Source organism: Acinonyx jubatus, chromosome A2, assembly GCF_027475565.1.
Source record: "Acinonyx jubatus isolate Ajub_Pintada_27869175 chromosome A2, VMU_Ajub_asm_v1.0, whole genome shotgun sequence".
Lineage (NCBI taxonomy): Eukaryota > Metazoa > Chordata > Mammalia > Carnivora > Felidae > Acinonyx > Acinonyx jubatus.
The window spans coordinates 817,613-832,532 of NC_069383.1; the positions used below are offsets into that span (position 1 = coordinate 817,613).

At 49.0% G+C, this 14,920-nt stretch overlaps 1 protein-coding gene across 6 annotated transcripts in view; it reads left to right on the plus strand.

The window, feature by feature from the left end:
* PTPRN2 (protein tyrosine phosphatase receptor type N2) overlaps positions 1-14,920 on the plus strand; it is a 799,963-nt gene that overhangs the window by 293,362 nt on the left and 491,681 nt on the right. For all 6 annotated transcript variants that reach the window (XM_053217793.1, XM_053217794.1, XM_053217795.1 and 3 more), the window contains one exon: positions 6,745-6,907. In XM_053217793.1, the coding sequence (XP_053073768.1) occupies positions 6,745-6,907 (163 nt within the window). The remainder of the gene's footprint in view (positions 1-6,744; positions 6,908-14,920) is intronic.

Here is a 14,920-nt window from a genome sequence, read left to right on the forward strand (position 1 = left end):
AATCCCAAGCAGGCTGCGTGCTGTCCGCACAGACCCCGATGTGGGGCTTGAACTCACAAACCATGAGATCGTGACCTGAGCCGAAGTCAAGAGCTGGACGCTTAACTGAGCATCCCAGAACCCTTAGACTTGTTTTTTATAAAGCTTCTCGAGTTCAACTTTTTTTCATGTTTCTACTTACTCATTTTTTTAAAAAGTAATGAAATTACAAAAGTTTGTGCATTAGCTTTGGAACATAGTTTTTGTCCCGTCCCGTGACTGACGTCTGCTTGTTTGCTTTTGCTCTAAATTATCTGTCACTGTAATTTTGTACCTTTTGGAAGTAGCTAGTGCCTGGTTTTTCATGTTTATATTGTTTTTAAACTTGAAATTAGCACTTAGTTTATTTCATTTTAGTCAGGCAGTGTGACCTGTTCAGCTTTTAGTTTCTGGAGATTTTGAGGTTTTCTCTGTGGCCTATTTTATGCCATCTTGTTATTAATTTTCAATGGATAAAGATATCATACCCACTATTTGCAGGGTGCAGGTTTTTTACATATAGTTGATGATTCTATATAGTTTATAATATGTCCTTAATTATATTTGACTTACTGAAATTTCTCAGACGAAACTGTTTCTGTGAATTTTCCTTTTGTTGTTAATATATTTCCCTTAAACACCGAGGCTCTGACTTTTGGGCTCATAAAGGCTGCTGCATTACATCTTTATTGGTGATCGCTGAACCCATGGTCACTTCCAAAGGGTGCCTTTGTTGACTTTAATGGTTTTTGTCTTGGATTCCATTTTTCTAAAATTAGTATTGCCATTCCTGCTTTTTCTTTTTCATTTGCTGCCTAATTGATCTGGCCGTCCTTTAAAATTTCAGCCTTTGGACTTTCTCTCTTTTACACGTGGATTTCTTGAACGTCGGTCGGCACTTTTTCAGCCCCCTGGACAGCTCGGTGAAGGCCCTGCTGTCCCTGCCTGCTCCCATTTCCTCTGTGGAGTGTGAACTGTTTGCTTTTGTTGTCTGTCGTGTTGTGACCATCACCTTCTTGGTTTGCAGATATTTTTAAAGTGCAAGTTTCTATCATTATTGGTGAAGAAATCGGTATCTTCCACCTTATTACGCTTCTGCCTTCTCTCCCTCTGTCGCCTCTCTAGGCGCTGCTTCTGACCCAGGGACCCCCAGCACCTGGCACGTGCTTTTTACCAGGTTGACATGTGGTCAGTATTGAATCAGTGAAGGAAAGACAGAATGAATGATCTACTGACACTTTTGAACTATTATGTGGGTAACCACACCGACCAAGAATCCTTCCTCACTTTCTTCATTCCATAGGGCATTTCTAGAGCATTCTACACTTGATAGATTTGTCAGTATCCACAACTGGCCAGTGAGATATACTTGGCATGCTTCATACAAGACAGTTAACCTTCAGAGAGATTAACTTGCCTGGATGGTTTAGAATCACCTTCAGGAAGCCCAGCCCTGCTTCTGTGCTACCCAGAGTAAGCACTGCATGTGAAACCCAGAAAGCAGGCCCATCAGTAAGTAGATGCCGGACGTAAGGAGCGGAGGGGAAGCGTGAGGGGTCACTGAGAACGCAGGAATCTGAGCCTGCCCTTTGCTGGTTCTCCTGAGAGCCAGAGGAGGTGAGCAGGAGGCCCACAGCCTGTGTGGAGCTCTGGTGAGTCACACAAGACTGCCCGGGAGCATTGTGTCAGGTGGTCACGAGGCTTCTACGTGAAGAGTGAAAAGGTGGTTTCTCAGTAGCTACCACGACTGCGAAAGGAGTGAGAACAAGGCTCACTGCCTGCTCCCTGTAAAGATTTTGTTCCTAGTCTGGGCTTTTTTTTTTTTTTTTTTTTTTTTTTTTTAGCAAATTTTCTAAATTTTACATTATTCTAAAATCTTACATTCTAAATCTTACATTATTTGGAGCCTGAAGGTCTGTGCATGCATGTGAGAAAGAGAATACTGGAGTCCTAAATGCAAAGTGCGTTTGGTCTTTTAGAAGTGGAAAATGTATACTTACAAAGTTTTGACCGACTTCGAGCTGAATGCCAGGCCCATTTGCAAGTTCACTGCTCCAGGCTTGCCCCACGTAGTGACGGCAGACTCTTCACTGTAACATATTACAGCATCACAGACAAACCCACTGGCAACAGACATTCCAAGAGGATGAACGAGACAACCGAAAGGCACTTTTACGAGGTTAGCAATTTGTGACGGAGAAAGACAAACTGCCAGAGAAGTGAATCGACTTTAGTTAAAATACATGTCGATGTCATAGAACATATTTCCTCCCTTCAGTAATGGCGAGGAGACACCAGCCATGGTTTGAGGTCAAAGTACCATGAAGTCCTTATCACCTGTGAGGTTCACTATGGTGTAGCTTGAAAAGGCATCAGAAATAAAAGCAGGACAACTTTGTCAATTGAGGCAATTAAACGCAAACAAGAGGATTTTCTGTAAGTCCTAGTTTTTATGAAATATGTACAAATACCACACCAACATTAATGATCCATTCTTGAAAACCAGAATTTCTATGTGAAAAACCTAGCCAGGATCCTGTTCTCCATTCCTATAAGTGGGAAGTCTAGAATGAGTCACACACCCACCTAAACCCCAATACATTTCCTGAAGCGTGTCAAAATCACCCTGAAGACCCACATATAAGTAACAAACTGTCACGTTTATGTAAAATACTTAAGACGCTGCTTCCTGGTCACTAAAAGTGTAAATGGCTACTAATAAATTGAGCATTTTATTTGCTGTAACTCAACCTCACCCAGCCTGCAAGACATATACACAGACCAGACACACAAATGTAGACACACACACGGATGCACACAGGCATGCACACACACACACGGATGCACCAGAAAGGCGCGCGCGCGCGCGCACACACACACACACACACACACACAAACACAGACATATAGACACATGTAGACACAGGGCCCTGAATGGGGGAAGTTGATGCATTCTCAGGCCTTGAGCTCTCTTCCCCCTTCTCCTGGGTTTATGGCCTTTCTTTCTTTTTTAAAAATTTTTAAGCTTATTCATTTTATGAGAGAGAGAAAGCACAAGCCACTCTCCCTGCCTCTCTCATGCTGACAGTCTGCACTGTCAGCACGGAGCCTGATGTGGGACTTGAACTCATAAACTGTGAGATCATGACCTGAGCCTAAGTCGGACGCTCGCTCAACCCCCTGAGCCACCCAGGCGCCCCTGTGGCTTACGGCCTCAACCCTGTGCTTGCAGAACTGATGGCTATTCTGTTTACATATCAAAATGCCTTATTTCTAGAATTACCACAAAACTTTCTCATAGTTGGTACACTTACAAATAAAAGTGAAAATTAAATGATTACTTAAAAGCAAAGTCTCTCCAAATACAAAACTCAGCACAGAAAGGATGGGAAGAAATGGAAAAAACAGCAGATGAGTCTATGCCCTTCCTGTGTGCTGTTTTTCTAAACCTCATGTTGACATTGTGTGAGCTGTACCCGCTTTCCAGCAGTCTGGGATATTCTTGTTCAACGTCAAGGGTACTTCTGGCAGATAATTAAAAAAATACAAATTTTAAAAACCAGTATTTACTTACATGAAGGTCAAATGCATTTAGTAGCAAAAAAAAAACCCACCCACATATGTGGCTATGTAAATGTCAGAGCTTATAATTGCTTATAATTACTTATTATTCAAAAATCAGCTGCCACATTTATTGAACATCCACTACAGAGAGCACAATTTGAGGTTATATACAGTTGCCATGGGAAACGTGTCTGGTTCTTTCTACACAAACAGTATTTGTGGTTGTCAAGGAGGCCTAACAGACTGGGAGTATGATGTCTTCTATAATCTAAAATGAGACACTTTTCTTTCAAAAGAAAAGTAATTTGATCACACCCCCCTCTCCCCCTCCCCCTCCCCCCCCCCACTACACCACAATGATCACTTTTGTTACCTTGAATTCACTTTCGGTGACAATTTTTAGGTTGCACAGGAAAGGTGTCATTTAACAGGTTAATAATGTGAAATGTGAGCGTTTTGGGCTAACTGTGCATCGACCCAGAATTTACCGTCTGCATCCAAGTTCTTTCTTTCAGTCACCACGTACTCTTTCAGTGCCTGCTGAGTTAGGCTCTGCGTAAATTCGGGGCTTTGGAGCAGAGAATGTGAAGAATATAGAGAAACACGACCCCTTCCCTCAAGCAGCTTTCATTCTAGTGAGAGGATATGTAGCAACAAAAAGTACATATTAAATAAAGACGGTCATTTCAGTCAGTAATAAAAGCTACAAAGAATTGAAGGTAATGTAATAAGCAATGAGTGGAACACACCTCGGGTTGGATGTGGCTGGGAGGGAGTTTCTGAGCTACGAGGTGAATGAATGTCCAGGGAAGTGGAGTGTGATTGGGGCTTTTACCAGTTAGTGATGTGACCTGGTGAACTTTTCCGGAGGCCCCCATGGCTTCCAGGTGACAGAGGGGAGAGGCCCCCCAGGGCCATCACGCACGGCTGCTCGTGACTTACATGAGGGGGACGTGGACGGGTTTGGGGGGTCTCTGGGTCAGCCCGAAGGAGTGTGTGATGTGCGAGTGAGGAACAGAGACGAGGGAGAAGAGAAGTGAGCCCTGTGGGCTACGGCCGGGGCACAGGTGGGTGATGTTGCCATTTGCAGAGATGTGTCAGTGGGCACAGCGAAGCCGGCCGCAGACAGCGTGATGTGGGAGGAAAAACAGACTGGCAGGTGGCTTCTAAGGAGAGGGAACCTGGACTTGATGGTCTGGGAAGTTCTCAGCCTCTCCACGTTACACACGGTGCCGGTGTTAGAGCTCATCGTCAGACAAGCTCCTCGCACGGATCAGGGCATCAGAGAGTTCAGTGACGCAGAGGGGTCTCTGAAGAGAGAGCTTGCTGCTTGGTCTCCTGCCCCATTTAGGGTGTGTCCTGGCCCTTTGGGGGCGGCTGCTTTGCTCAAAGCAAGGCCGTCAGCGGGCTGGGAAGTTCTGGTCGGCGGGTCCAGGCTGTGAGATGGGTGGGCACAGAGGTCAGCTCTCCAGAGCCAGGGCTCTGGGAGGCCGTGGGGAATGGGAGGACTGGGGGCTGATCCGGACAGGAGGCCACTGAGGGGCCAGATGAGTTTCCTGGATGGGTTGAGGCCCGTGACCCTGACTTCCTGCCGGTAGGGGTGCTACCCGGTCGCTTCCTCTGTGCCTCTGGTTCTGGTCATGTTCAGCCTGTGCAGAACGTCTCTGTCTGCTGGGCAGTTGGTCGTTCTCTTAATGACTTTGAGCAGAAGTCCAGCGGTTGCCCTCTCGCCTCTCACGTCCGTGCTGGATCGGTCAGCCTGCATTTCCGGCCTCGTCCTGGCCTCCCCTCCTGGACACAGCCACGGCCTTTCTGGTTGGCACTCGGGCATGAAGCAGCGTCTAGCTTCAGAACAAGCCCCATTTGTGTCTCGCCGCCACGTGGAAAGAAGGCAGAAAGCTTCTCTCGGTCACTCCTGCTGCAAACCTGTGTGCCTGGCATGGACCGCACACACGGATGGTGATGTGTACGTGGCTCTTCCGTAGTGCCAGCGTAGAAATGTTTGGCACTGCGTCAGTTTCCTGCTGTGACAGATCACCACAGACCTCGTGGCTTACACGGTGACCGCCTGTCACCTCGCAGTTCCCTGGGTCACAAGCTCAGCCTGGGCCTCCCTGAGCCAAACCCTGTGGAGTCGCAGGGCGGCCCCTTCTGGAGGGCCGGGCTGCAACTGTTTCCTCCCTTTTGCGCTCTTCCCCGCCTTCCTGGAGGTCATCCTGCCCCTCATCACTCTGCCACCGCCTTCCACCTCCTCACCCTCTGTTAAGGACCTGTGGCCACACTGGGGCTCCGGGGTAACCCAGGATCAGGCCCCCGTCTCAGAGTCAGCTGACCGTGGGTCTAGTGCCATCTGTGCCCTGGGACCCAGCACGCTCGTGGGCCCTGGGAGTCAGGAGGGCACCTCTGGGTCCCTCTTCTGCAGCCGTGAGCAGCGAGCCATCGGCAGGTGCTCCCTGCATCTGAACAGTCATGTATGTGGGGTGTTTGCTGAGGCGTCGGGACGCGGTGAGACCAGGGAGGGCTTGATTTCAGGGCTCTTTGTACTGTATGTCACTGGGGGAGAGCAGCCTTCGCCTGTGGGACACCCACCTGCCCTGTCTGTAACAAGGTCAGCTCTCAGTTCCGCTGCCTCGTCCTGCACTCGCGGCAGCCGGGGCTCAGGCCTCAGACCCGTTCTCGGCTCTTGGTTTTGCCTTTGCCTCCTCTGCCTGTGTTGCTTCCTCCCCAGCCTGTTCCATTTCCCAGACCTCAGACCCCTCCCACGTGAGCCTCTCGTGTTGCGGGCCCACCGCGTAGCCCTGCCCTCTGCTCCTAGGAGCGGCCTTGCAGCAAGTCCCGGCTGCTTTCTGTCTGCTGGCTTTTGCCTCCCACCCCCGGTGCTCAAAGAGGCCGCATTGACCTCTCCAGGGGCCCCTCATCAAGTGCCCACGGTGGCTCGGAGACGCGTCAGGACACCAGGCTCAGGGAGGCGCCTGAGAGATTCAAGTCCAAGGCTAATGTGCGTCAAGGAGGCGGGCCTCACCCTCTGGCCCTGAGACCCGGGTCCTTGCTCAGGCTCCAGGGCCGTCCCGTGTGCATTTCTGTCACGCGGAGCAGAGGGCCAGGCAGCTAATTGACATAAACAAATGTGCGACTGGCTCATAGTTTTCTTTTGCGTTTCAGAACCTCGAAGCAGAGTGTGGATGAGGACAGGAGGTCCAGTCTGGAGGACGACGGTGGTCTGGCCAGGGCTGTCCAGCGCTACCTGCCATACCTGGAGGCCCTGTCCCAGGCTGTTGCTCCAAACGTGCGCCTCCGCACAAAGCACAACAGGCCGCCAGCCCAGGTGAGCCTCGGAGCTGTGTGGTCCGGGGGGGTGTCTTTCACCTGCCACGTGCCCTTTTCTCCAGTGTGAGTCTTTGGCATTTCCTGGTTTCTCTCCTGAGTCCCGGACTAGTATGTGGTACAGGGACGGTCAGGGCGTGTGCAGAGAATGCTCCTGGACCCTGCTCAGAGGTGCACACGACAGTCCCGCAGTGGCTGCCCACCCACCGTCCACACGGAGCCAGTCAGCAGTCCAGGACCCTTAGGGGGTGAAGGTCTTCAGGATGTCTTCCTTGGAGCAGGCTCGGGAGCTCTAGAAAGCCACCATCAAATACAGATAGGACACCTACAGGCAGCAAAGAGGGTGTTTCCTCCTTTACTGCCTTTACAGCAGTGGACAGTCAGTTGTGAGGGAGCAGAACCGGGACCCTGAATTTGGCTGGGGTCAGGGGGGCCCAGGGGAGCCTGCTGTCCTGGTGAGTAGGCCCGGGACTGTGCTGGGGTCAGGGGAACCCAGGGGTGCTCCCATCCTGGTGAGTGAGCCCGGGACTGTGCTGGGGTCAGGGGAGCCCAGGGGTGCTCCCATCCTGCTGAGTGAGCCCGGGACTGTGCTGGGGTCAGGGGGACCCAGGGGTGCCCCCATCCTGGTGAGTGAGCCCGGGACTGTGCTGGGGTCAGGGGGACCTAGGGGACACCCCATCCTGGTGAGTGAGCCCGGGACCGTGCTGGGGTCAGGGGGGCCCTGGGGGGCCCCCATCCTGCTTAGTGAGCCCAGGACTATGCTGGGGTTAGGGGGACCCAAGGGACACTTGAGCCCAGGACTGTGCTGGGGTCACACTGCCAGGCCTGCCTCTCAGGAAGCCTCTGCATCCTGGGCTCGCCTGCCCTAGGTGGGCATCCTGTGTGGTGCGGAGGGTCTAGGCGCCGTGCTCTTGGGTAGAAGTTCATTTTCTACCGACACTACGTGCCCTCAAGCCATTCTGAGATGCTCAAAAGGACATTTTAAAGAAACAGAATCACAAATGTCAGCTGTTTAGATGGAAAAGAATGACTACTTGGTAAACTGGACTTACCAGATTTTGACTCACCTGGGGAGAGCAGGGACAGTCAGAACCAGGGGCCTCACGCATCCCGAGGAGGGGGTTTGGGCAAAGTGCTGAAGTCCAGGGTGATCGTGGGCATGTTGGGTTTTGGCAGTGATGTGCACACTTTTTTGCTGGACATTAGTTATGTCCACTGGGTTTTGACATATTTTCCTTTCTATGAGTGACGCATGACTGAAGGTCCCTTTCCTCTGAGGCTCTGCTGGGGTTTCCTCAGAAGATTTTCCCCAGAAAATATGGGGGACGCAACGTGTGTCCCCTTTTCAATAATTTTCCTGTCAAGAAGCCACTGAAGTGATTAAAGCCCGCCCTGGGCTGAGACTGTGTGCAGCGCCCATGCAAGGTCCTTTCGAGGGCACACTGCTGATGAGGCCCGAGTCACCTGAGGACAGCAGTGGACTCTGAGCGGGCACGTCAGAACTGGTGCTGCGGCCCCGCAAGGTGAGGTCAAGTTAGGTGTGGGCTGAGGTGCAAGGTTCGTTCAGTTCTGCATCTTATGGGCAGAGCCCAGAGAAAGGACGTCTGTCGTCCGGGCTTCTCTAGGGTCCTGTTACTTGCGTCAGCCCCTCCTCGAGGTCCTTCACCGTCCAGCCCTCGTTTCACAGTCACATTGGGATACAAAGGCCCTGTGGGGAGTCCTAGCACCGGCCAGGGCGCCTGCTGAGGCCATGGGGTCCCAGAGCCCCCAGGCCACTTTGAGAGGCTGCTGGGAGCTCCTGCACAGTCACGTTTCTGTCCTGGATCGTGGGAATGTGTTTGCCCAGTTCGTGGCATTTGCCATAACGGATTCAGTCCTCACAGACGAGCCCCTAGCAGGAGAGAGTAAGATAACGCAGGGCGGCCCCCACGCTGCAATCGGCCAGTCCCACTCCCGCCTGGACCCTTGGCCGGCTTCTCAGTGTGGGCCGTAACCCCTCTGAGCCGGATCCACTTAACACTTTTTTCTAGATGTTGAACTTAAGATTTTGTATTCATTTATTGAGACTGAGCACTTTCTATGAGCCAGATGCTCAGCTGGATGCCGTGGAGTGAGAGGTACAATTGTCAAGGACCTCTTCCTGGGTGTTGGCCGGGGGCCAGACATGGTGGGCGAGATTCTGGACACTCTGGAGGGTGTTCAGAACCAGTTCCCACCAGTGCCGTGTGGCCTCGGGGAGGCCGCTCAGCCTCTCTGCCCTCAGGGTCTTTGGCCATGAAGTTGGGCAGTAAAACGGTCCTAGAGTCACTGTGAGGAGAGGCGAGACAAGGCACATAGAGCTCACAGCAAAGGCCTGAGTCAGTAGTAGTTACCATTGTTAGTCCTAACCTGTCTGCAGAAACACAGTGAATGTAGGTCTGGAAACCGCCTGCTGGTTCTTGCTGGAGCCCTGTCTCCCGAGGAGACCGCAACTGAGCTCTGGGTGCCCAGCCCCACAGAGCTCCCAGAGCCCGAGTGACTCACCTGTTGACTTACTTCGCAGTGCCGGGGAAACCAGCTTCTCCCAGTCCCGAGGATGGGAGACTGGAATACACACAAATGTGAGATCACTCGTTTGTCCTCCTCCTTTGTCCCCCGATGTGTCTTTATCAAAAGGAACATGAAGCCTCATGCTCAGCCTTGGCTTCCGTAATGGAGACGTTGCGTCGCGTCCCTGGGTGTGGGACCCAGAGATGGTTGTGGAGGCGGGAAGGGCAAGACAGTCCTTACAAGTTCCCGAGACCCAGGAGAAGCTTGAAAGCAACCTGCCGACGTTTCTCTGGGAAGCGGCTCCCGTCCCTAACCAGTCTGCGGCCTTCTATGCCGGGGACAGAAACGGAGCAGGAAGGTGCACAAGCTGGAGCCCAGGGTGTTGGCGAAGCTTCATCAGCTGCCCGCCGGTGCCGCGGGGCCTCGTGCTCATCCTGAACCCAGCACCATGTTTCCCCTCCTCCGTGGCCATCTCCTCACTCAGCCGCATGCTGGGATGACTGTCAGTTTAGAACAGAAGTTGTTGGGGCGCCTGGGTGGCTTGGTCGGTTAAGCGTTCGACTTCAGCTCAGGTCATGATCTCACAGTGCATGAGTTCGAGCCCCGCGTCGGGTTCTGTGCTGACAGCTCGGAGCCTGGAGCCTGCTTCAGATTCTGTGTCTCCCTCTCTCTCTGCCCCTCCCCCACTCATGCTCTGTCTCTCTCTGTCTCAAAAATAAATAAACGTTAAAAAAAATTTTTTTTTTTAAAAAAAAGAACAGAAGTTGCTGCTCCTCAGACAAGGACGGGCATGGACAGCCTGGGTCCTCTGCCATACTGCCTTGCTGTCCGCACCTGCTGTGGGGTAACCTAAGAGTGTGACATCAGGGACTCTGAGACTGTCTCGTGGTCTATGCCGGCAGTGTTGGGGGCAGGGGAGCCGTGGCAGAGCCGGGGTTGGGGGTGTGACCCCCAGGTGGGTGAGTGACTCTGCCAGAGCCACCCAGTGTCCGATTGGGCCTGAGGTTGGGGGGGGGTGAGTCTGTAGCCCCCAAACGCTGGTCAGCGGGATTCGCAGCAGAGTCCGTCCAGCCCTGGCTCACTTACCTGGCGACTCTGACCCTGAGCATCTGGATGGGCCTCCCCATTCTGCACGAGAGTGTGACCTTCCAGAGCCCTGAGGCTGTGGGGTCAGTGCCTGTGACTCTACCCTGGGGCCCTCGGAGGCACAGGACGACCGGCATCCATCTCAGGAGAGAGGGTCTGGCGCTCGCATCCCCACACACTCCATCCGTCTGACTCTGTCTGCCGAGCACGACTCGCATAGTCCTTAACTGCCCCCGGCAAGATGGCCACACACTGTGGTTCATCCAGGCAGGCCTCTCCCTCACACGCGTCCCGGGTGGGGTGCTGGACCCTGTGGCCCCCCTGCCATGGGGCCACTCCAGCACAACAGTAATGAGCTGATTCAGAACATGAGCACTTGGTGGCATTTTTGGCTTAGGCTTTTTTCTTCCATGTTGAGATAGATGGTTCTCCGTATTAAAGACTGCACGAGAACCTAGAACTTGTTATTTTTTCTGTCCAGTGTCCTCTCTCTAATGAACAGACACTGGATAAAGCACAGGAAATACATAATCAGATGTTTTCAAAGCTGCTGTGCAGACGTTTTTGCCACCTTGCGGGCTATCAAACAAATATCAAGAAAGTTGACTTAAGTCCAGCCATACTGATAATTGTAGCATGGACATGGATTAAGCCCTCCAAATGAAAAGCAGAGATGTTCAATTTTTTGAACTTTTTAAAAAACTCATTTATTTATTTTGAGAGAGACAGAGAGAGAGAGTGGGAGTGCACATGCACATGAGCAGGGGAGGGGCAGAGAGAGAGGGAGAGAATCCCAAGCAAGCTCTGTGCTGACACAGAGAGATCATGACCTGAGCTGAAACCAAAAGTTAGACACTTAACCGCATGAGCCACTCGGGCACCCCCAGAGGTGTTCAAATTAATAAAAACAGAAAACAGATAACCATATTCTACTAAGGCCAAAACACATGATATTAGAAAGACATACATAAGTTGGAAGTAGAAGTATGGAAAATATACACAGTGGAAAATCTAAATATCAGAAAGCTGCTGTGATGATGTTAATCACAGTACACTTCAAGACAATTAGCATTATCAGAGATAGAGGATTTTATAACAACTGAATGATCAATTCATTAAAATGACATAAAATCTTTTCTATGAGCCTAATGTCAGTACTTCAAATACATAAAGCAAAAATGCAAGAATACTAAAAAGAGAATTATGCAAGTCTGCAATCATTTTCAGAGATTTTAACTCTCCTCTCTCAGTAACTTCTTATACAAATAGGTAAAATAACATTAAGGATATAGAAGATTTGAACAATACCATCAACAACTTAACCTAATTGATATTGATAGAATGATAGTATCTAAAAACTGCTGAATATACATTATTTTCAAGTATACATAGAATATTTCCCGATATAGATCGTGTGCTGGACCATAAAATAAGTCAATAAATAGCAAAGGATTAAAATCATACAGAGAAAGATAAAGGAAAAGAAAGCTTTAGATCATTATTCCTCAGAAATATAGAAGTAAAAATTAGAGATAAATTTTAGCAAGCAAATCCAACATTATATGAAAAAGCATAATACATGATGATATAAGGAGATTGTTTACATATGAAATTAGTCAGTGTAACTCACCATATTAACAAGAAAAAAGAAAACTATATGATAGTCTTAAAAGATGCAGAAAAAGCATTTGACAAAAGGCATCATCAATTCATGGTAGAAATCTACAACTAACATCACACTGAATGAGGAAGGACTGAATGCTTTCTACCTAAAATCGGGAATTAGACAAGGAGGTCTGCTCTTGCCTCTTCAGTACTGGGGGTTTTAGCTAGTGCAATAAAGTAAGAAAAAAAATAAAAGGCCTGCAGATTACATGACCACCTCTGCAGAAAATTTGATGAAATCTACCAAAAAAGCTACTAAAACTAGTAAGTGAGCATAGTAATGCCATAGAATACAAAGTCAATGTACAAAAATCAATTATGTTTCTCTATATAACCACAAACAATTAGATATTAAAATTCTGAAAAGTTACTTACAGTAGCATCAAGATTGTGAAGCAATTAGAGAGAAATCTAAGAATATGTGTAAGGAAGGATTTGTACACTGAGAATTAAAAAAATACATTGATGAGAGTAAAGAAACTCTAAATTAATGAAGATATATATATACCATGATCGTGTGTCAGAAGGCTCAAAAGTGTTAAGGTCCCCCATACTGATGTATAACTAGGACAGCAAAGTACAATCCGTAAGAAAAAAATTGATAAATTGGACTTCATAAAAATTAAGAATTCTCTTCTTTAAAAGCTAATGGTAAGCGAATGAAAAGACAAGTCACAGGCTGGGAAAAAATATTTGCAAATAATACACCTGAAAACACTTTTCTCTACAATGTATGAAGAACTCTCAAAACTTGTTAAAAAGAAAGAGAGGGGGCAAATAAAGAATTGAGCAAAAGATTTGAAAAGACACTTCACCAAAGAAGATAAATGGGTGGCAAATAAACTCATTGTAAAATGTTCAACGTCATTGTTTGTCAGGGAAATAAAAATTAAAACCATGAGGAGATGCCATCACATGCCTACCAGAATGACTGAAATTTAAAAGGCTGAGCACACCATACGCTGGCAGTGGGGTGGAGGGACTCGAACTCTCCTATTCCGCTGGTGGGAACGTGAAACAGTGTAGCTACTTTGGAAGCATTTGCAGTTTCTGAAGAAATTAAACATATGCTGCTCCATGATTTAGCCATCCCACTCGTGTCCAAGATACATCAGAGCTTTGTCCTTTCGGAGCCGGTATGTGAATATTCATAGCAGCTGTAATAGTAATTGCCAACGACTGGAAAAACGCAAATGCCTATCAACGAGTGAATGAATAAACAAACTGGGTTTGATCTATAAAGTGGAATGCTACTCAGAAATAAAAATGAATGAATTACTGATGCATGCCATAGCATGGGTGACTTTCCAAATAATTATGCTGACTGGAAGACAGGAAAAAAGCACATACTTTTATAATTTTATTTATACAAAATTTTACAGAATACGAACTAGTGTATGAGTTGCAGAAGGAAATCTGTCGTTGCCTGACGATGTGGGAGTGGAGGGCAATTGGAAGGAACCGTTAGGGGACGAGCACACTTCTTGGGTGACAGTTATGTTCGTTGCTGGAGATGGCTTTATAGGTGTATGGTTGTGTCCGCATAAATGTGTACTATTTATTGTGTGTCAATCACACCTTAATAAAGATGGAAAAGAAAAAGATGAGCAAGCCAACACAAAATGTGTAAAAGTTTTTAGCGCTTTATTAAAAAAGATACACAAAGGCCAGTGAGGGCATTAAAGGTGTCAAACATGATTATTCTTTGGGGGAAATACAGCATAACATGCTGAGGAACTGCTACTCTGTGTCCATTAGATGGGCCAAAATTAACAAAAAAATAACTATGATACCACTGTTACAGCCGCCATTTGGCAGTTTCTTTACAATTGAACATTCATCTGTCTGTGACGTAGCGAGAGAAAGGAAAGATGTGTTCACAGGAAGGCTTGCATGCAGCTGCCCACGGCAGCAGCTTCCTAACAGCCCCGGACTGGGAAGCAGCCAGGCGTCCACCAGCAAGCCCGTCTTCTCCTCCATTTCTGAAGAGGTGCCGCCTGAGGAAATTGAATTTGGTGACTCAGGTTCCCTCCTGCCCTCTTCTTAGCTGTTCCCCTGGGAATAGCATGTGCAAAGGTGCTGAGCTGTGAGGACCGTGGCCACGACATTGTATCTGAACCACACGTGTGATGCTCATCTGATCTAAAAGTTGCCTTCTCAAGCTATTGTTTCTCCTGGCCTTCAGTGGGAAGCTGGGATCGTACGGTAGAGCTGTTCTTGGGGTTTGTGCCCGATATGCAGGAAGGGGTTAATCATAGTTACTGTGAGTACCACCCCCCATTCCCTGGTAGGCCCAGCCCTCTCCACTTACCGAGGCTCCAGTCAGCTTGGGGCTGAGCTCCGTGGGCAAACCAGCCTGTGTGTCACTCACTTGTTCATCTGCTCACCCAGTAGGCGGAGCATCTGAGGTGTGACGGTCGCGAGGGCTGGAGATCAATCTGTGACCTCACGGGGAGTGATCACGCACCGACAATCCCTCCCAGACCCCTGCCCTGTTTATTTCCTGGGTCTGTGTTTCTGCCTTCCATCCTGCTGAGCCCCGTGCCAGATCCTGCAGCCGGCCTTGCCCTTGCACAGCTGGCTTGCTGGTAGGAGAGGTGGTTGTGTAGACATACACAGGAAGCCACAAAGAAGCTTTGTGAGAAGTCATTATTCGTTATTTTTCTTTAGTGTCGCATTCTGTATGGGCAGAAGGCATTCTCCTTTTTCTTTCTGTTTTTGATCTCACGTCACC